This window comes from Spermophilus citellus, assembly GCF_964194105.1.
Source record: "Spermophilus citellus genome assembly, chromosome: 13".
Lineage (NCBI taxonomy): Eukaryota > Metazoa > Chordata > Mammalia > Rodentia > Sciuridae > Spermophilus > Spermophilus citellus.
The window spans coordinates 98,298,437-98,321,675 of record NC_138193.1 but is presented as its reverse complement, the minus strand read 5'-3'; the positions used below and the strand labels follow the sequence as shown (position 1 = coordinate 98,321,675).

The following is a 23,239-nucleotide window of genomic DNA, read 5'->3' as shown; positions in this document are numbered from 1 at the left end:
ACCCCAAACTTGTGTTGTAAAAATATTTATCACTGTTTTTACAGGAAAAAAAACCCTAAAATACCTAATATGGCCAATAATAGGGTATTGGCTATTATATTTCATTTTTTTAACATGGGATAAATATACTCATTAATGAATAAGCTGTTTAATAAAATATTAAAGGAATTACAAATTTTATACAAGTCATATAGTCATTTTAGTAAAAAAATGCAGTATATATTTGATATAAAATACATTCGTGGGGCAAGGGGAAGGAATAACACTAGGATAGGATTGCCAATTATTCTACTTTTCTCCTTTGGTTCTTAGTTTTCATAAGTTTTTTCTGTAAGATACATAATATCAAGATTCAAAAAAGCAAAGTAAGCAAACAAAAGCTTTAAGAGTCAAATGCTAATACAAACCTTAGGAACTGTTAAATACCAAATTCTGCTAGACAAACATTTTATTATGCCTCTCAATTTGGAATTAGTATATTTAACTTACTAGCATGGTCTAAATTCAGGAAAAGTCCAGGTCATTCTAATACATGACCTAGGTTGAAACTCACTACCCCAAAATACAAAGTACTTTAAAATATCTTTAGATGATAGAAACTTCATGTTTTAATAATAAGAAGCATTTTACTTGTGTATGATGTCTTAAAGAAATGGAATTCTCAATAATAGAATGAGAAAAAACTGCTCCTGAGAGCTGGGAGTTGGCATGGCACTCTAAGCTTGGCTTCTGTGTATTCAGGTAAAACATGAACAACTTTGCAGAACAGCAGCATCAGACAAGGCCAGTTGCATCATCGTGATGAGCTAAGACAATAGCAAGCCTACTCTGCAATCAGGTCTAAACATAGACAAATTATGAGCATTGCCCTAATCACAAAAAGAACCTAACCATAATCCTATTTGCATTAATATGAATGACTGCTATTCCGTTACCAATTACAAATTTAGCCCTGCTCCATTCTTCTGTCTAGGATTTTAAAATATCCCATTCTCAAAATTATCCTACTTCCTAATAGCATCCAATTCCTTGCAAAGTCCCACTCTCTTACAATTTATCCAATTACTTAACAGGCGCAAACCCCATATAGTTCCTCATGATGCACAACCTTTCATGCTATAAAAAATCCTCTTTGTTTACAATCAACTTATCTTGTTTAACTATAGTTATATCTCTGGTGAACTTCCCTAGAAAGCAATAACAAGATTTAAGTATAAGCTGGGATTAGGAATAAAATAATAAAATTACATTAATGATGCCTATAGAACGGTATTAATGATACCTACAGAACAGGTATCATTCTATACAGAAAAGTTTTCTGACATATAAACTTATCCTACTGTAGCTTCCCACAAATTCAAAATTCCCTGTGTTCATCAGGACTACTGATGCTGACTAAAATAAATAAATAGAGTTTTTGAATTGAATTCTCATTTGCTCAGTTTTCCATTAATCTGAAGAAAATCCCAATATCAAAGTGTACCTGATGGTAAGCATTCTTACCTCCTGGGTCCTTATCTGGATTGTACTCTAAAGCATTGCTACAGATTAGGTCAATATCTTGCAGGAAATCTTTAGCAGTAAGATAATTATGTTTATCAATTTTAGTTATTACTGTTGATAAATCCATTGGTTCTTTGATTACTTCAAGATAATCTGAAACCTAAAAAAAAAAAAACAGAGTATTTTAATGAAAATTATTTAAAATTTTCATATGATCTATTAGTTCAAACAGAACTAATTCTTCAAAAATTAAATCTAGATATTCAAGAAATAAGTATACATAAGAGTAAATTTAATGCTACTTATGTTATTAAGTTTACTCCCTAACATACTTTCCATGAAAAGCTTCAGTTTAAGTCAGATCTAAATCAACTCTGAAATGTTGCTCATCTTGAAATTTGAAACATTGTCACCTTTATTATTATTTTTTAATCTTTGGGTTTATCTGAGAAGAGAATGTATGGGTAAAAGCACCCAATAAACATCATTAAATGTTATCTCAAGAAAAGAAAAGAAAAAGAAAACAGGAAAATAAAATGCATAGACTTTTCATTTTATTATAGAAGTTCTTCTGGTAAATCTTTTTAAATTTTTCAGCAAAAGTTTTCTTTTGTAGTTTTATACAGTGAATTGTTTCATGGAAAGTATTTTCCACTCCTTTGGAGTCATTACAAACATTCTGAATCAATAAAATAACAAAACTTAGTATTGTTTCTATAATTAGTGAAAGATTTGCTGGACTTGTCTCTAATAAAAACAAATCTACAAAGAAAAATAAAAACTTGTTTGCTTTAGATGCCAATTTTCTGGGAGATAACCCAAAATAAGAGATATTATATCTCTTAACCAATAAGAAAACATTCTCAACATACCTATCTATTGCAAATCTCAAATCAAATAAAATAACAGGGTTTGATATAAAAGCAATGTTGCAAGAGTATCTATAAGAACTGATTTCTGAACACAGGGCAATTTCTACTCTGTGAAAGTTAGGGTTGGTTTTCTCATGGTTTCAGATGGCATCGATGCCATGATTTTTAAGTTGATACACAGGTGTACACAGGTGCATATGTATAATTTGTAAATATGTTTTTCAAATTTTAAGATTACTTGTACAAATATTAAGTATGGATATGTGTGAATTAATTTATTTTTCAGTCTCTTAGAGCTAAAAAGCCAGTTAATCTTTTTTTTATATTTATTTTTTAGTTGTATTTTTTAGTTGTAGATAGCATGTCTTTATTTCACTTATTTATTTTTATGTGGTACTGAGGATTGAACTCAGTGCCTCATGTATTTGAGGTGAGCACGCTACCACTTGAGCCAAATCCCCAGCCCCAGTTAATCTCTTTGTAGGGCATCAATGGAGCCACAGAAGATAGTTGGACTCTTGGTTCCGGGCATGCTCTGTGTATAAGTAGAAATTACTGAAAAACACTAGAAAAAGTATAGTAATACTTTAATAAAGCCTATGTAATTTAGGCACATATGCTTAATATTAAACTTGAAAGTCTCTAAGGTTTTATTTTTCTGAGGTGTTGCAGTTTGTTTTGGAATTGAAGAAAGTTTTTAGACACTTTAAATTCATTATCAGCATATAACGTTTATGCTTTAGGCTATCTCAGTGTTAGCCTGCTTTCCCCTCTCTATCCTTTCCATATATTCCTATGTATTCAATTTTAAGAGCAGACAAAAACCAGCAACAGAGTGAACCTGAGAAGAACGAAGAAGAAAATAAGAGAAGCACACCCTTAATAAACTTAATATCTGATCAGTATTTCTATTCTCTTGCACTGCTTTACCATGATTTATAAAACTTTCATTTTATTACAGACAGATATTATTTAAAATCTGACAATCTTTTCTGATTAGAAAGAAAAGAGTTTTCTTGAGCAAAAGCAAAACTGATTTATTCCCAGCATGGGAAACTGACTTATGCTTTTAAAAAGTGTCAGAATCCAAATATAAAAGTGGAGAGGGGTTTCTTTGCTTATTTAAAACACTCTTCCAAACTGGTTGCTGATTTTAAGATTATCTGATCATACTAGAAGAAAAATGCTCCACAAATATAATTTGCTATTTATTAATTAAAATGCAAATTAGGCATGTCCTGTTATTCTAGTGGAAAAAGATATAAGGGAGCCATGATATAACGTAAAGAATGTGGGCTTTGGGGCAGGGTTTGTGGCTCAGTGGTAGAGCACTTGCCTAGCATGTGTGAGGCACTAGGTTCGACTCTCATATAAATGAATTAAAAAAGGTCCATCAATATATAAAAAAATATTTTAAAAATATATTTAAAATACAAGAATGTGGGCTTTGAATTTTCAAAAAAATTTTCAAGTCTTGGCTATATCACTTGCCAAAAAGTTTCAATTTCCTCAGTTGCAATGTAAGAATAATAACGACCTTGCAAGAGCAAATTAACAAAGCTACGTACTGCAGATAAAATATTCAAATAAAATTTTAGATAGTCTCTTTATTCCATAAATTGGAAAATAGGTATTGCCAGACTTCCCAGGGGTGGGGGATGAAGGATAATGCTAACTCATTCTTCACAGTCATAGATGAGGTAATGGTTCCAAAGGAATCTGCTCACCAAAAGCACAGATTTCACAATTAGGACGCAACATTAAACTTTGAATCATTTTATAATTCAAGTTTAAAAAAAAAAAGAAATTAAAAAAAAAAAACTTAAAACTAAAAACACCAAAGCTGTTCAAACATGGAGTCTGAACTTTAAGAAGGCCAGTAAAGATTACATTGTATTCATCCACACACTATATTATCCCAGGATAAAATAAAAAAAAAAAAAATTTAAATTGAGAGTATTACAGTAGATTCCAAATGGAAAATTCCTTTTCTCGTTATGACAAACCATGCTCCCACAAGCACACAAAACAATACATATAGAATGTGAGAAATTTTCCACTGGGAGCAGAGAAAATCCTTGGAGAGAAAGTTTTAGGTGCATCAGATGTGCTTAATTTCAAACAGCATCACAGCTACAGGCATTTCCAAAATATGAAAGATAAAGAAATTTTCAGGTTCCTCAGGCACCTCTTTCAATGAGGTAAACATAATTTGGGAAATGCCAATATTAATTGGTGCTAATTGGTTAGTACTAATATACTCTTTGAAAGCAGGATTTATCCTGGAATAAAAATAGTGTAATATGGACATTTCATTAAAATAACCTTTAATCCTCCTCTTAAAGAGTATGAGATCACAAAGATCAATAATAATTAAGAGGACATATACAAATTGGTCACTCATTTCATCCAAAAGTCACCAGATGTTTGCTGATGACACTGATAGTTATCACATGGATTAAAATTTTACAGGCTAGGGGTAATATTCATCCATGCCTTTGCTTTTTTTCCTTCCAAAAAAAGATGTCATTATTTTTTTTCTTTTAGCCAGTTCAACTTCACTGTTTGCACACTACTGAAACAAGACCTCTTCAATATCCACCGGTTTGCTGAAGATGTTAAAGCGTTTATCTGTGGCCAGCCTCTTGGTTACATCCCTGAGAAACAACCGCAATTCTCTTAAAGTATTTTCCTCCTGGTCCTCCATCCGATTTTTTTCTGATTCTGACAACTGACGAGGTGGAGAAGGTAGTGCAAGAGGAAGCACTTCCATAGCACAAAGAGCTAAATAAAAGAGAAAAAAATGTTAAGATCCCAGCAGGGTGGAACCTCAATCACTTTTCTGGTACCCTCTCAAAACATTCTTTAAAGAAAAGGAGAATTTTAGATATATGTGAGCCATGCAAATCCAGCAAGTAAAAATTTGAATAGAAACAAAAAGTTTGGCTTCACTTTATAAAATAACTCACAATAGGACCCCTTTAAAGGACAAATTACACGATTTTAAATAATTTGTAATGTTAATTACATACAACTTATAAAAAATATTTCAAATTAACATAAATACCTTAAAATATTATACAGATTTTCTTAAGCCAACCCTGTAGCCATATATGGGGCTTCTTGAAATGGAGGAGCCATATATGAGAAATCTAGCGGGCAAGTGACAATTTTTTGATACCTCCTATCCCCAAAAGAATTATAATTTAAGACAGGTCCTTTTACCCTGATATTCTGACCACTACACAGTAGGGATAGTAAATAACACTTTTAAGGAAGGAACAACAACAAAAAAAGTAGAAACTAAAAAAGGAATCCCAAAGTCATTGAAGAGATGGGAAGCCAGTCTAAAGTGTTATATGTATGATAGTACGTACCCTAAGACAAACCAAAAATCTTCTTAGAAGGTAAAATATTAACTTTCCTAAACATAATACAATCTTTCTGTCATGACACTGAAACTCAGGATTAAAATGATACATATTTTTACTAATTTCTAAATAGTTGTTAAGATGAAAGCAAAAGTCAACAGAAGCAATTCAAAAAGAAAAAGAATTACACTAACCTTAAACACAAAAAAATTCAGAGTTTTGGAACTAAAAATATGTCTAAGTGTATGAAGGACTAAAATGAATCATTTTTATGATGAAATATTTAAAATACTGATATTTATATTCACAGGAAGCCACAACCAATAATCAGAGAGTATAACTTACATAATGAATTTCCCAAGGTTTCTTGAAGAAAAAGACCCACAACTATAGCAATCTGGATAGGCGTTCATTATTAAGACACTGAGAAAATTTGGAAAGGAGCCAATAAAGGGCAAAATTATCAAAATGCTGAATAATATAACCAATGAAAAACAAAAAGGGAGAAAATTATGAAAAAGTGAGGATTTGGCAGGGATGGGAAATATAATTAATATCCTACAAGGACACGAGAAACATTGAAAAAACAAGGGGAAAGAGGGAAAATTGCTATTTTAAAGAGGCTAAAAGATTAAGCAAGCCAATCTTCCCCTTTATGCATCTTCAAAAATGGGAAAAGAAATCTTTTGAGTGATTCAGAATGCAATCCTTACCTAAAATAAGGAACTGAAATCTGACACATTCTTAAACCCTTCTTAAAGCTATGAGTTTGAATCCAAGAAAAATCTAATGCTTAAAACAAAGCTATGATAGGTCAAATGCTACATAATGGTTGCTAAATAGGTATTTGAAAAATCAATAAATAAACAAGAAAGACTAATGTTCTAACCAGCGAATTTAACCTACCCTGGTTCACAAAGTCATTAACACAACACCTGGTATTCACAGTGTACCAGTTCACAGCCTGGGAAATCTAACTGAGGTTCTGGATGGGAGGGATGAGAAGTTCTCTTTAACAAAGCTTTAATGAGGCTATACTTCCCAATCTTAAGTCAGGTAAAGACAAAGGCCACTTTTTTTTTTTTAACATGTGTCCATCTAAAAATAAATATAATCTAACAAACTGTCTTCACTTTTATAAAGAAAGGATTAAAAAAAATTGACTTCAAGAAAGTGTAGTTCTTAACTCCATGCTCCCTTATTTTCCTAACAGCTTTAGGAACTTACCAGTGTGTTTCCTTCGTGGTGGTGGCATTGATGCCTGATTGAGAATCAGTTCCTGAAAAAATTTCCTTCTGTCTTCTTCAACAGGCCTTTGAATATACAAGACCTCTTCATACTGTATTCTAAAGATACACTTAACCTACACATACATACACACACACACAAAGACATTGAATATATAGAGAATTAAGAGCACACATATACCAAATTGCAATTTCTTCAACTTCCAGTACTGTTTTCAATATTCATATAACATTCATGGACTGAACAAGAATAGAAGATTGTCCAGTTACCCAAAACACTAATAAATGATACTATATCTGGAAGAGTTGTATGATAATAACAAAAATGATTGTAGCAAAAAGTTGATAATATTCAGATGGCAACAACCTCAAGAGCTTTTTTTTAAGGTGGACACAATATCTTTATTTTACATTTATGTGGTGCTGAGGATCGAACCCAGTGCCTCATGCATGCTAGATGAGCACTCTATTAATGAGCCACAACCCCAGCCCTGAAGAGCTTTTACATAAGAGCTGAAAAAGTAATTATCTCAAATCTACAATAGGAACTAGAAGGTCATTTAAGCCACCTTCTCTTATCCTTATGTTTCTTTGTATTTCCTATCCACTGACTTCATAGCCTATGTTCTTTTTTATACCAAGTCTAATTCACTGTATCCTCTGGAATCCTGTTTCTATTGCAAATAAACTAGACCTCTGACCTCTTCACAGAGTGTTCTGACACCACCTTCCATGAAAATTCTAAAGCAAAAAACCCCAGTCATTCTCATATTCCCCAGTTCCTTCAACCTGGTGATTACCTACCTCACATCTGTTTACCTGCTTTATAAAGACTTGACCCCAGATTTCCCCATTCTGAGATATGCAATTTAAGTCCTCTTTACATCATCCTTATTTTTCACCATTAACACTTCAGTTTATATTTTTTTGGAAGGTCTATCTTTTGCTATCTAGACACCAAACTCCTCGTGAGCAAACACCATTTCTTATTCATTTATTTTTTTTTAATATTTATTTATTTATCTTGGTTTTTGGCGGACACAACATCTTTGTTGGTATGTGGTGCTGAGGATCGAACCCGGGCCGCACGCATGCCAGGCGAGCGCGCTACTGCTTGAGCCACATCCCTAGCCCCTTCATTTATTTTTCTATAACACCACCATCCATTGAATATAGCATTTGTTGTTGTTGCTGCTGTTGTTTTGGCAGTACTGAGGATTGAACCCGAGGGTGCTCTACCACTGAGGTACATCATCAACCCTTTTTTAATTCTGAGACATGGTCATGCTAAGTTGCCAAGGCTGGTCTTGAACTTACAATCTTCTTGCCTCAGCCTCCTGAATAGCTGAAATTACAGGCATGAACCACTGTGCCCAGCTATAACAATTCTTAAGAAGCATGTATTGAATGAGTAAATACATTCTTATTAATTCTGTTACCCAACCCATGTCAAATTGGAAAAAGCAAATAAAAAAGAACTAAGAAGCACCAACCATGACAATGTGGAAATACTGGATTAGGATTCAAGATATCAGATTATAACCTCAATATAGCCAATACAGTTGTGGTAAACTTTGGATAATTCATTTGGTTTGCCATTTCTAGCCACCTACTGGATTAACTCTATGAAGTGAACACAAGAATTTCATAAATGTTACATCATTAAATCTTTATAACAATGAGGTATGTATTATTCCTTTATTTACAGATGATGAAATTTGGGGTCAGAAAGATTTTAAATTATTTGGCTCAAGGTCACAAAGTGCATAAAGCCTAACTGCCTTTTCCAGCTCTGAAATTCTGAGAAAAGAAACAAGGAAAGGTAGACATCAGAATTCAAAATCTGGAGGAGGAATTATTATGTCAACTCAAATCCAAGTCATTTAAAAGATTTTTAAATTTCACTTGTTTCCTTCTAGTGTTTTGTGTAGGCTACCTTCATGCACATTTCCCTCCAACCCTTTGATATATGCTTTGCTGGCCCTTCCTTGAAAGTTTTGGAAGCAAATTTACTATAGCATGTACTGTGTGCCAAACATTATGCCAGACACTGCAATTATAAAATTGAAGAAAACATGCTTGCTTCTTGTTGTCAAAGATCTTAGAGTCTCAGAAGAAAGCACATAATACCATGATGGAAGAGCTATGAGAGGGGTAGCAAACACACAGGGGAGACTCTGCAAGGGGCAGGAGTACAGAGGCATTACATAGTATATAGCAGAAAGGGCTTACACATTGACTGGATATTAAAAAGTAAACAAATAACATGATTCTGTTCAAGAGTCACAGTTTTTTTTTTTAATACTCTTTAGTTTTAGTTTTAAATACTCTTTCTTCTGATCATTTTTTTTATAGAGAGAGTGAAAGAGGAGTGACAGAGAGAGATTTTTTTTAATATTTATTTATTTATTTATTTTTTAGTTCTTGGCGGACACAACACACTTTGTTGGTAAGTGGTGCTGAGGATCGAACCCGGGCCGCACGCATTCCAGGCGAGCGCGCTACCGCTTGAGCCACATCCCCAGCCCGATCATTTTCAACATTAATTCATACTGAAGAATGGTTCTTATAATTCCCTGAATAAACCATGCTCTCTTTCTCATTGGTACATGCTATTTTCTTTCCTGAAATCTTTTTATTTTTTCCTTCTTCAAATGTTTTTTTTTTTTTAATTGGTGGACTGAACTATACACAACGGTGGGATCCATTAAGTCATATTCCTAACACACATGCGTGTGTGTATGGTTGCGTGCATGCACACGCGTACACACACTCACACACACTGACATAATAATCTCTTTCTCTAGTACCTTTCCTGGAAAGATCCACTTGCTCTACTCTACTAACACCTTCTTTTCTTGTTCTTGTTACATTAATCCTAAACCCTTACTCATGCTCAACTTAGAAACTGATGCTTTCTAGGAGACTCCTGGGTTTTCTAGGCACGCATTCAATGTTTCTCATCAAGCTTTTTTTTTTTTTTAAACACTTTAATGATTTTCAGTAAATTTGTACAATTGTACAAATATCACATGCCAGTTTTAGAACATTTTTATTAATCCCCAAAAGCTTCCTCATGTCTAATTATAATTAATCCTCACTTATACTCACACATATCAACCCAATCACTACTGACTAACTTTCCGTCTCTAGAGATTTGCCTCTTCTAGAAATTTCATATCATATGTTATCTTTTGTATCTAGATTCTCTTGCTCACATGTATCTTCAGGTTTGTCCAAGTTTTAGTGCGTATCAGTATTTCATTCTACTTATTGCTGAACAGTATTTGACTTTATGTACATATCACATTACATTTAGCCATTTATCAAGTAATGAACATATAGGCTGGTTCATTTTTTGGTTATTATAAATAATACCACTAGGAGCATTCACATACAAGAGCCTTTGTGTTAATGTTTTCATTTCTTTTATGTAGATACCTAGGAATAGAACTCCTGAGTCGCTCCATAAATTTATGTTTAACTTTGGAAAGTGGCTGTACCATTATACAATCCCACCTGCAGTGTACAAGGACTCAAGTTTCTCTATATCCTTGCCAACACTTGGCACTATCTGTCTTTTTGATTATAGCTATTCTAGTGGGCTACAGCAGTAGTTCATTCCTGGATGACTAATGACATAGCACCTTTCACAGGCTTATTAGCCATTTATAAATTCTCATATGAACATCACAAAAGAGGAATCATACAATATTCATCATTTTGTGAATTACTTATGTCACTTGGCATAATGCCTTCAAGGTACCTATGTTGCAGCATGTACCAAAATGTCTTTCTTTTTAATGTTCCATTGTATATGCCGCATTTTATTTATTCATTGATTTGTCAATAGACATTATGGTTGTTTCCACTTTTAGCTACTATGAATAATATTGCCATGAACTCGAGTACATAAATAGTTGTTCAAGTCCCTGCTTTCAACTTTTTTGGGTATATACCCAGAAATTGTCTTGCTGGATCATATGGAAGCTGTGTTTAATTTTCTAAGTAATTGCCTTGGTATCTTCTATAGCAACTGCAAAATTTTACATTCCCACCAGCAATGCACAAGGATTCCAATGTCTTCACATTCCTCCCAACACTTGTTTTCTGTTGTTTGTGTTTTTAAATAATAGCCATCCTGATGAGTATGAAGTGGTGTCTCATTGTGGTTTTGATTTGCATTTCCCTAATGACCAGAGATGCTGAGCATCTTTTTACATGCTTGTTGTCCCATTTGTATATCTTCTTTGTAGAAATATCTATTCAAGTTCTTCACTGATTTTTGAATCAATTTTTTTTTTTTTACGTTTTTTGTTATGCTTTGCTTGTCATTGTTAAGCTGTGCTTTATACACCCTGGAACTCGATCCCTTATTAAATTTATGATTTCCAAGTATCTGTTCCCATTTGTGGGTCTGCTTTCATTCTGTTGATAGCGCCCACGGATGCCAAAAAAATTTTAATTTTTATGAGTTCCAACCTACTTATTTTATCTTGTCTGTACTTTTGGTGTCATATGCAAGAATTCACTGTCAAATCCAGAGTCCTAAAGCTTTGCTCCTATGTTTACATTTAACACTCTTTAAGTTTAGGGTATTAAATTTAGATTTTGATCCATTTTGAGTTAATTTTGTATATCCAACTTTAATTTTTTGCATGTGGTTATCCAAGTTCCCCAGTACTGCTTCTTGAAAAGACCATCTTTTCTGCATTGCATGGTCTTGAAACCCTTGTCAAAAATCATCTAATGGAGTCTTTTCATTATTAAGTTTTAAGTGTTTTTTTATACATGCTTGATGTAAGTCATTTATGAGATAGGTGATCTATTTGTTATATTTTCTCCAATCTCTGACTTGCTTCTTTTTTTCTTTTTCCCTGTTGCATACTGGGACTTGAACCCAGGGCCTCATGGATACTAGGCAAGTACTCTACTACCGAAGCACATCACCAGCATACATTTTCTTTCTTCTTCTTTTTTTTTTTTAATGTTCTCTCTTAAAAGAGTAGAGTTTTTTGACTATTTTTTGGTTTTGTTGTTTTTTAAATATTTTTTAGTTGTCAATGGACCTTTAATATTTATTTATTCATTCATTCATTCATTCATTTATATGTGGTGCTAAGAATTGAACCCAGTGCCTCCTCACACATGCTAAGCAAATGCTTTATCACTGAACCATAACCCCACTCTAAGAGTAGAGTTTTTATTTTTTTCTTTTATGTATCATACTTTTTATATGTCCTATTACTATAACAGCACATCTATTATATTTTAATTATTTCTAATTTTTTTCAGTTGTAGATGGACATAATACATTTATTGTATTTTAATGTCTCTCTTCCCACTCAACTTTAATTCTCGTGGAGCAGTAAATGTCTTTTTGTTTCTCACCTATTTTATTCATTCATTCAACAAAGATTTACTGTACTAGAAATATGTATGCATATATAGGTCTGTTTGTGTTTATATGTATATCCAGAGACTGTGTTAGGGAGTTAGACACTGTGGACAGAAGACTAAAGAAAACAGAAATTTGGGTTTGGGGTAGTGGCTTAGTGGTAGAGTGCTTGCCTAGTATGTGTGAGGCACTGGATTCGATTCTCAGCACCACATAAAAATAAATTTAAAAAAAATAAATAAAGTTCTATCAACAACTGAAAAAAATTTAAAAATAAAACAGAGATTGACCTGCCTTAAGTAAATTCAGACTTACTAGTACACTGCATTGCAAATAATAGGCACTTAATAAATTTTTGCTGAATGAACAATGGTTTTAACTTGATGAATATCACTCCTCAGCATCACAACATCCAGTAACTACTTCTATGGAGTCTTAGAGAATGTCAGGCAATCTAGGTATATGACCTTTGGAATTAGGAAAACCTGAGGTAAAATATTTACTTTCCCATACTAGCTGTGAGACCCCAGGCAAGTTACTTTACTCCCATTAGTTTCTGTTAGTCTGTGAGTCCAGTTAATCTAAAGCAATGATTTCCCAAAAAAAGTTTAGAATCATATCAATTAAAATTTGAAAATATTCTCTCCAGAATATTTATCTAAATACAGTATTCTATTATTTCTATTATAAAACATACATAGACAAAATATTTAAGACAATATGAAAAATAAACATGAATAAAAGTATAAACTTATTTGGGGGAACAACTGGACTATAAGAGAGAAAGATATATACAAAGAAACATTTACAAGACAATGTAAAAAGGGCTCTAAAAGATGAGACTGTCATTTTGGCTCTCTATCAAAGCACTACTTCCACTGGGAATAATTCTTTTTTGAGCGGGGAGGGATATGGGGGATTGAACTCAGGGTGACTCGCCCACTGAGCCACATCCCCAGCCCTCTTTTGTATTTTATTTAGAGACTGGTCTTCACTGAATTGCTTAGCACCTTGCTCTTGTTGAGACTGGCTCTGAACTCCCATTCCTCCTGCCTCAGCCTCCCAAGCTGCTGGGATTACAGGCAAGTACCACCACACCCAGCCGGAAATAATTCTTTTGGGGTTTTCTTCTATTTTTAAAAGCTGAGAAAACCTTAAACCTTTTCCTTTCATCTTTGAATAATGGATTTGTTTTCTGATTAGAAGAGTAGCATTAATTCCAGAAGATTTACAAAATGACAATTAAAAAGCATGTTATATGATCAGAAGTCTCAGAGAATTTCCATGATACTCACTTCACAAAATATGAGTAACATTAGTACTTGATTAATAAGGGCTAAATATACAGAACATAAAGTGAGAAAAGAAAGTTGTACTCTCAGGATTTGATGCTAGTAAATTACTAATATTTTAGATACTAATTTAGGGTACTGGTAAACAAATAATGAAAAACCTTATTTAGTCAGAATACATTTTTTAAAATTTTAGTTGTAGATGGACACAATATCTTTATTTTATTTATTTATTTTTATGTGGCACTGGGATACAAACCCAGGGCCTCACACATGGGAGGCAAATGCTCTACCACTGAGCTACAACCCAGTACACTCTTTGAATCCATTGAAAAGTCCGACAACAGGGGGCTGGGGTTGTGGCTCTGTGGTAGAGCACTTGCCTAGAACATGTGAGGCCCTGGGTTCAATCCTCAGCACCACATATAAATAAATTAATTAAATTAAGGTTTAAAAAAAGAAAAAAATTTTAAAAAGTCCGAAAGCATAGTAACTTTAAAAATGTATATGATATAATAATGTTAGCTTTGAAATATTAAACCAAAAGTAACAAATACATATGTACATGCACAACAGTAGCAAGACAATAAACTCAAAAGTTGTCTTTTTTTTTTTTTTTGTATTAGGGATTAAACTCAGGGGCACTTAACCACTGAGCCACATTCCCAGCCCTTTTTTGTATTTTATTTAGAGAGAGTCTCATTGAGTTGCTCAGGGCCTCAATAAGTTGCTGAAACTGGCTTTGAACTCATGATCCTCCCGACTCAGCCCCCAAGCTGCTGGGATTACAGGAATGTGCCACCACGCATGGCTCAAAAGACTTATTTATAAAATTTTAAGACAATATAGAAGGAAATTTCTAGGGAATTATTATGTTCTCAACTGGAACGTTTAATTTCCCAAATATTTTTTATGTTTTCTCTTTCTGTTTATAAAGTTTTAAAACTAATTGACAGAGAGGATCTAACTTTAAAAGTTGTTCCTAGGTTATGTCCAGATTCAGTCCATTCTTTCAAATCAACTTCAACTGCATTCATACTTTATAATACTAATACCAAACATTTTATAGCTTTATGATCTGAAAAATAAGTTTCCATACATTGGCTTATACTAACAACACTATCTAATATCCACATTCTATAAATAAGAAAACTGAGGTTATTCTATCTTCATATATTTATCCAAGATCAAAAGACCATAATAAGTTAGTACCTTGGTTTTTCTGACTCTTACTACATACAGTAGTCTGCTAAATTTCATTGCCCTGTATGATTATAAACAATTTTTTTTAAGAGAGAGTGAGGGAGGGAGGGAGGGAGGGAAGGAGGGAGGGAGGGAGGGAGAGAGAGAGAGAGAGAGAGAGAGAGAGAGAGAATTTTTTTAATATTTATTTTTTAGTTCTCGGCGGACACAACATCTTTGTTGGTATGTGGTGCTGAGGATCGAACCCGGGCCGCACGCATGCCAGGCGAGCGCGCTACCGCTTGAGCCACATCCCCAGCCCAGATTATAAACATTTTGATTAATGGTTTTCATGTACTATCAGATTTTGAATAACCAAAAATAAATTTTTCTAAACTTAATATACTTCCTTATAAGAGCAGTAAATAATTCAAATTCATATTAGCAAAATAGCTAATGAAAGCTGAGACATAAAAGAAGTCAGTACACAAATACCTTAATCATAAAATTTAATATAATCAGGATTTATATTATAACATTAAAACATCTAAATACTTTATATCATCATTCCTACTGTGACAACTAGGCAAAATATTTCTGAGCACTTCTCAAGGAGACTATTCGATGACCCAATAAGCATAGAATATTAAGACAATTTTTTTAAAATAATCTCATTCACATGAGTTGATTTCTTTTCTGAATCAATTGTGATTTTCCCTTTGATTTGAACTCAAAAGCTAAATTTCATGTTTTAAAAATATACATATTAGGGCTGGGGATGTGGCTCAAGCGGTAGCGCGCTCGCCTGGCGTGCGTGTAACCCGGGTTCGATCTTCAGCACCACATACCAACAAAGATGTTGTGTCCGCCGAGAACTAAAAAATAAATATTAAAAAAATTCTCTCTCTCTCTCTCTCTCCCACCCCCCTCACTCTCTCACTCTCTTAAAAAATATATATATATATACATATTAGATAATATACAACTTAATGTGATGCTACTAATAAAAGAACTAAAAAGTCAAATCCCACCAAATTTCCTCACAGGTAATTTAAAATAATTATAAGGCAACAGATGATGAAAGAGCTAAGATTTTCTTAGAAGGCTCTCTCTATAAATGTCAGATTCTGTTCTAAGCATGAATCATCACAATCTTCAAGACTTAGGAAGACATTACTACTATACTAAAAAAAAAACTGAGGGCTGGGGTTATAGCTCAGCGGCAGAGTGCTTGCCTCGTACACGTGAGGCATTGGATTCGATCCTCAGCACCACATAAAAATAAAGAAAATAAATAAAGTAAAGATATTGTGTCCATATTTTTAAAAATAAATTAAAAAGGAAAGAAACTGAAATTTGAAACATTCAATAACTTGCCTGTATCACATGGCTAATAAGTAGTATAACCAGGATATGAAACTTGACATTTTGTATATAAACAATATAATTAGAAAAAATATTTAATTAGTTCTTACCTCTTCAGGCAATTCACTGTACATGGTTTCAGAGGTAGACAATAAAAATATGGGTGAAAATGATGGTATATCTTGTAGCAATGTCAGAAAAGTTGCTCTCACAGTTTCACTGACAGCTTCCCACCAATCGCCAATGTGAGGCATGTAAACAATACTAGGTACTGTTCTTCGAGCTTCTCGAAATATCTAATTAAGGAAAGAATTGGCATTTAAAAACTCAAATTCATTATTCTACAGTCTACCCAGCAACGCCTAGGTATATAAAATGTCTCAGGCTTCTTACTTCACTAAGTTTCAGTCCCTAATTTTAACTTTTTCAAGCTATGAAGCACAAGCCTTATATAAGCTTCTATACTCTTGCCCCAACAAAAAAGGGTATTTTTTGCCACTTAACTAAAAGTATCAAATTACTCTGCTTATCTATCATATAGAGATAATAAAGCAAAACTTCACTATAAAATATGCTGCAAATAAAGAGAAAAACATACAATCAGTCACCCACATTAGAGCATTATCAGTCAGCTTTACATAAAGAAGAAAAGGACAACACAATTGAAATGTTTGTGCACAATGTCTAAAATCACTCAATATATGAATTAAATAAACATTTTTAGCCAAGATGCACCACCCTAGAACTTAAAATGAACTACCTGCTGATACACTTATTCACCTCTTCCCATAACCTTAACTTCAATCTTTCATAAAGTAGTCATAAAATACTCTTAGTTCTCTAAAGACCAATAAGTAAATTAGTAAAAAACTCTTGAGATATCTTCATTGTCCGAAAATACAAAATGAAGTTTTCCTCATCGATTAAAAAGATTCTGAATCACAGTTTCAGTCACACTCTGCAAACATACACCAGTAAGGTTCAGGTTTAGCGATTAGTAAACTGCCAAGCAGAACTACCATCCTCCACATGTAAGTCAACAGCTCAATAGTCCATCAAAAAATTCTTGAAAGTTAATACTATATCTCTTCATTATTTTTAACAAATTTAGGTATGAATGCAAAAATCTGACTATCCTTTTCCAATTTAATGTGAGAATTCTATTCCTAAAATTCCCCACTGATTCTCCCTCACTGTAATACACTTTGATTCACCAATGTAATGTAGCAGATACAGAAATAAGAATTTAACATTAAAAAATGATTAGGATTATCAGAAAATTTCCTAAGAATCAAAAGAATTATTATTCTTTAATGAGTAAGCTTACCACTTACATGGATTTATTAAATAATATTTTACATAGCTTTGGATCTGCTGTAGAAACAAAATGCAGGGCCAATTCAGTAGTAAACCAGATGAAAGAAGCTCAAATAAAAATTTCTCCCCAAATTTGAAGAAATGTGGATGTTATGATCTCTCATATCAAAAGGAATATTTGTTCCCCTATTTAATATTTGCATATCCACCAATCCAGAACAGCTGCACAGTACAACTTCTTCAGGAGTCTCAAGTTTTGACCTTTTTTGTACATACACTCTCCTATCCTGAATCAAGAAAATCCAAGGATTTTTACTCAAAAAAAAAAAAAAAAAAAGTAAGAAAAAAACCAAACATCAATATTGTCAAAAGGAAAGAAACATACAGGAGCACAAAGGCAAATGAGACATTTGTTTTTTTTTTAAAAAAAAAAAATTATTACATGCAACCCAAATCAGGCATGGTATGAAGAAGATGGTGACCAACACATTTTGTCGCTTTCTAGTTCCCCACTCTTTGCAGGAAAATTTGGGGAGAACCCAAGGAAAGAAAGATGATCTTATGAAAAAGAATAAGGAGCTATATAGCTTATTGAAAAAACTTATAAACCTAACCACCTAATTCAGCTATGCAAGTCACCACATGCCCAGGGTGCAAGAGAAATGAGAAAACATGCCTTTAAAAAAATGAATTTCGACTTCATGCCAGTTCTTCTAGGTTAGGTTTTCCAGGAATACATGTAGAGAATATCTAGCCATTACCAAGTGTGAGAGAGGATGAGCAGAGCAAAAGAAGGTTAAGGGATAATAAGAACTTCACAGAGCCAGAAGTTAAATACTGCAGTACTATAAGTGTTTCAACTACATTACAAGGCTGAACTAGATAAAAGCATCACCAGCTTGAAAAGAGATGGGGTTTTGTTTTTACTTCTTTCTTCTTTTCATTAAGCCTCTCAAAATTAACAAACTGAACATAATATTCTCCCTATTTCCAAAACCTTGAGGAAAATATCATTTTCTTGGTAGACTTTTAAAATTATATTTAAAACCTAAAACAGAAAAATAATCAGACAAATCTAAGACAAAGAAAAGCAAAAAGATTTAGGATTTCTGATTCATCAGTATAATTAAGTGAACTGAGAATTAACCTAACTACATGAGATAACTATATCCAGAGAACATTTTTGTAATTTTTCTCCTAATTCTTTAGGTAGAAACCATCCTTACTTTAGAGAAAAATTAAAAAGCATCACTAAAATAAGTTTTATTTTAATTTCTTACTTGTAATCTCAGAATATTAAAATAAACCTTCATGTTGTCTTTACATATGTAACTGGCTTGTTCTATTTTTCCAGTTCTTATAATAAAAAATTCAAAAAGACAGAGTCTGAGAGGAATGGGGCTGTAGCTCAGTGGCAGAGCTCTTGCCTAGCATGCCTAAGGCACTGGGTTCAATCCGCAGCACCACATAAAAATAAACAAATAAAATAAAGGCATTCTGTCCATCTACAGCTACAAAAAAAATATATATATTTTTTAATTTAAAAAAGAACAGAGTCCAAGAATAGCACTTCAAAAACTACTAGAGGATAAATATCAGGGAAAAAAGTTTAATTTTATTGTCAAATGAGGGGGAGGTGTAATATAAAAACAGTTCTTCAGTAGTTTGCTGATAATGTTTAAAGTAGTGGAGTAGAACACCCTCTGTGAAATCAAATAACCAGATAATTCAGAGTAGAAAAATAAAGTCTAGTTTTAATGAAGTGGCAACTGGCTGGGAACAAGTGATGCCATTTGAGAACTAGAAAAATACTCACCTATAGGGTGTCTTGGATTGGTGGATGTGCAAGGTGTAGTAGAAAACAGAAAAACTGTTATAGAGAAAAAAAGATAGTAGGCCAAATTACTGAAGCAACCGTTTCAAAATACCTCTGACATGACCAGAGCACTCTTGCACAAGTAAAATGAACGAACACTGAAGTCCGTGAACTGTTCATTTTGATTCTTTATTTAAACAATATATTCCATTTTCTTCTGGCCTTCTTCTTACCCCAGACATCATAGTGCCTTACATAACTAATTAGTTTAAGTTTCTTCATTTTTAAAAAAATATTACAAACTACACCTACTGAATATTGAAAGATTAATATCTTAGGCAAAAATCAGGCTACTGAAGTTAGAAGTATCCATTCAAGGAAGAACCAATGATATAAACTGCAGTTGTATTTACAAAAGTTCTAATCATCTTAAAGCTAAACTTTGAAGCCAATGTTTTCACCATCAGATAAACATGTGCAGGGGCTAGGGATAGTTCAGTGGTAGATTGCTTGCCTAGCACAGGCAAGGCCCTGGGTTCAATTCCCTAGCACTAAAAAGAAACAAAACCAAACCAGTAAATTTTCACCCACCAATTTTTTTGAGGGTAGCAGACAGTGCTGGGTATTGAACCCAGGAGCCTCAAGCATTCTACCAGCAAGATATACCCCAAGCCCAGTGTATTTTCTTAGTTCAGAGTTTATAACCCCATAAAACTTTTTATTTAAAAACTGAAATATAGAAAAAAAAATTAAACCCAAATGTGAATGAAGCAAAAAGTTCAAAACCAGTAGAGTTTCACTTGCCAAAAAGAGGCTAAAAAGGAAAGAGTAAAGCACTTTTATGTCATCAAGAAATTTCCAGAATTTGTCTCAATCAGTTAAACAGTATTATGAACATATTAAATTTATAAAACACAGGTAAAAGTAAAAATTGGGAGCTAAAACATTCTCAAATTTTATTTAAAAATTTGAAATATTTATTAATAAAATAAGTTTGATTCTTTTTATCTTTTTATCACAAAATATTAAAATAAATAATATCTCCACATCATCTTTATTCCACTTATTCTATTTTACTCCATTTATGTTCCATTCACCTAAGATTTAGTAAGCATTTTCTGTGAAAAGAAGACATCATCTATACTCTGAATATTCAGGATTCAGGAAAAAAAGAACAGCCGGGTGTGGTGGAATACATCTGTAATCCCAATGGCTCGGGAGGCTGAGGACAGGAGGATAGTGAGTTCAAAGCCAGCCTCAGCAACTTAGTAAGGCCCTAAACAACTCAGAGACTCAATCTCCAAGAAAAATACAAAAAAGGGTTAGGGATATGGCTCAGTAGTTGAGTGTCCCTGAGTTCAACACCCAGTACCAAAAAAGCAAAAAGAAAGAAAAATCTCTTCATATGCAAACAAAATCAGCCTGTTATAAAACACACAAATACTTTGGCAGTAATACAAACATTTTATGAAAACTAAATTGCCTAAATTCTTTTCTTTTTTGATATTTTCATTTCCTAAAAACTTTAAGCATTTCAGTAATTGTGACAACAGAAAGTAGGGAGGTACTGTTAAACCTAGCCAATTGTGAACAAACACAAAATTATACACATAGGTAAATAGATTAATTCCTTAATGCTACTCAAGAAAAAAGGATTCCCTCCTAAGAATTTCCAGATATAATCTCTTCCTGAAGAACAAAAACAAAAAACACTAAAACTTTCACTAAAAAAAATCTTATTTGGGCTGGGGTTGTAGTTCAGTGGCAGAGCGCTTACCTAGCACTGTGGGGCACTGGGTTCGATTCTTAGCACCACATAAAAAATTAAACAACTAAAATAAAGACATGCCATACATCTACAACTACAAAAAATTTTTTTTTAAAAAGACCTTATTCACCATTTGAAATTATTCATAACACCATGTAGTACCTACACTCCAAAGTTTTGATAGAACAGAGACTGATTAATTCAATCAAACCTATTAATGAAAAAGATAAGATACAACACACTCATCAGTCTCTTTTTTCCTAATTCAAAAGTAGAAATAACATAGGAGACAACAGTTAAATCTGAGGATGTCAGAAAAAAAGAAAACAAAGCTGTTGCTTTTTCTTTTTCAAGTGCTAAAATCAATAAGGTACAAACATCTCCTGCCTTGTTATAGGGTTCAAAATTACTATGACCTTGCAGGGGGGAAACAATCATAAATATGCCAGGCTAAAACAAGGCTTTCCATTAGTCTTGGGATATTATGCCATTCTCAGTAATATCTGTACCTCCCCATACACACACCACATGCAGAGCAATGTTATAAACACTGACATCTGTTTCAGTAATACATGTCCAACTAGTGTCCACACAAAGTTTACAGAATCCCCAGTCCTTCAAATTCCTGCCCCTAAGCCAAAACAACCATTATGAATAATTCGGGGTGATACTTTGCTTTTTATCACCAATATCTCCTTCATATTCCCATATTAGTCCATATAAATCAACCCCCTTCTTGTTAGCGGCTTCACAGTATTTCTTTGTATGTCAAGAAATACCGTAATTTATTTCAGCAGTCCTCCAGTAAAGGACATTCAGTTTGAGTTTGTTTTACATTTAATTTTGTTGAGGAATTACACACAATGCTATGAAGAATATCCTTGTACATTTGCCACTGAAAACTTGTAGCTAATATATCTTTAGGAAAAAATCTTAAACATGGAATTCCTGGGTCAAAAGGTGTATGTACTTTTAAATTTTTAAAAATAATGCCAAACTATACTACAAACTCATTAAATAAATAAACATTTCCATTAAACAAGTGTAAGTATCCCATATCTCTAACACTGGCATTATCAAATTTCCTGGATTTTTAAAAAAACAAACCTAGGGGCTGGGGATGTGGCTCAAGCGGTAGCGCGCTCGCCTGGCATGCGTGCGGCCCAGGTTCGATCCTCAGCACCACATACAAACAAAGATGTTGTGTCCGCCGAAAACTAAAAAATAAATATCAATATCTCTCTATCTCTCTTTAAAAAAAAATAAAAATAAAAAAACAAACCTAATATTTTATTTTCACTTACAATTGAAGCTAAAAGTCTTTTTTTTTGGGGGGGGGGGTTGCTTTTTCTTTTTCCTTTGTGCATGACATGCTACTATTTCACTAAATTTTTGTTTTGTTTTTGGTACTAATGATTGAACCGAAGGATGCTTTACCACTGAGCTACAACCCCAATCCTTTTTTGTTTTTTAATGTGAACTCACTAAGTTGCTGATGATCTCACTAAGTAGCTGAAGCTAGCCTTGAACTTGTGATGCTCCTGCTGCAACCTCCCAAATCACTAGGAGGTTGCAGCAGGAGCATCACAAGTTCACCATGTACTACCATGCCCAGCTCTACGATGCCAATATAAAAACTGTCTTTATACTGCATTATAGCTATATATAATCGTGTGGCTCATTTTGACATATTAATAAATGCAAATAACACAATTGGCTCCATTTTAATCCCCAGTGCTTCCCTTTTCTCTTTCCTCCTCCCTCCCCCAGATCACTTTCCTTTACTCTACTGGTCTATTCTGCAAACTTATATTAGACTCTATTCTTTCTTTCTACTGATTTTAACACTATTTTTTTTTTAGAAAACTTGTTCTTAATATGTATATAACAAGTATACCTTTTCCCCAATAGACCTTTTACCTATGTCTATTAATTTTATTTAAAGAATGCTTTTTTGCTATACAAAATTAAAAATCATACAAAGTAAAAATTTTTCAGATCTTCTTTAATGTTTTCTAGCTTTGAACACTGCTTAGAAATTACTTTGTTACACAAGATAATGAGCATATGTGATTCTCCTAGCACTTTTACAGTCCCACTGATAATCT

General features: G+C 33.2%; 1 protein-coding gene across 2 annotated transcripts in view; it reads right to left on the bottom strand.

The window, feature by feature from the left end:
* Window positions 1-23,239, bottom strand: part of ATAD2B (ATPase family AAA domain containing 2B) — a 141,465-nt gene that overhangs the window by 27,057 nt on the left and 91,169 nt on the right. Inside the window, exons 19-22 of one of the 2 annotated variants that reach the window (XM_081264119.1) lie at window positions 16,341-16,526; window positions 6,974-7,109; window positions 4,978-5,159; window positions 1,504-1,663 (exon numbers count right to left, since the gene is read on the bottom strand). In XM_081264119.1, the coding sequence (XP_081120245.1) occupies window positions 1,504-1,663; window positions 4,978-5,159; window positions 6,974-7,109; window positions 16,341-16,526 (664 nt within the window). Of the gene's footprint in view, window positions 1-1,503; window positions 1,664-4,962; window positions 5,160-6,973; window positions 7,110-16,340; window positions 16,527-23,239 lie in introns of both variants that reach the window. The other variant, XM_081264118.1, reaches the window with a different exon arrangement.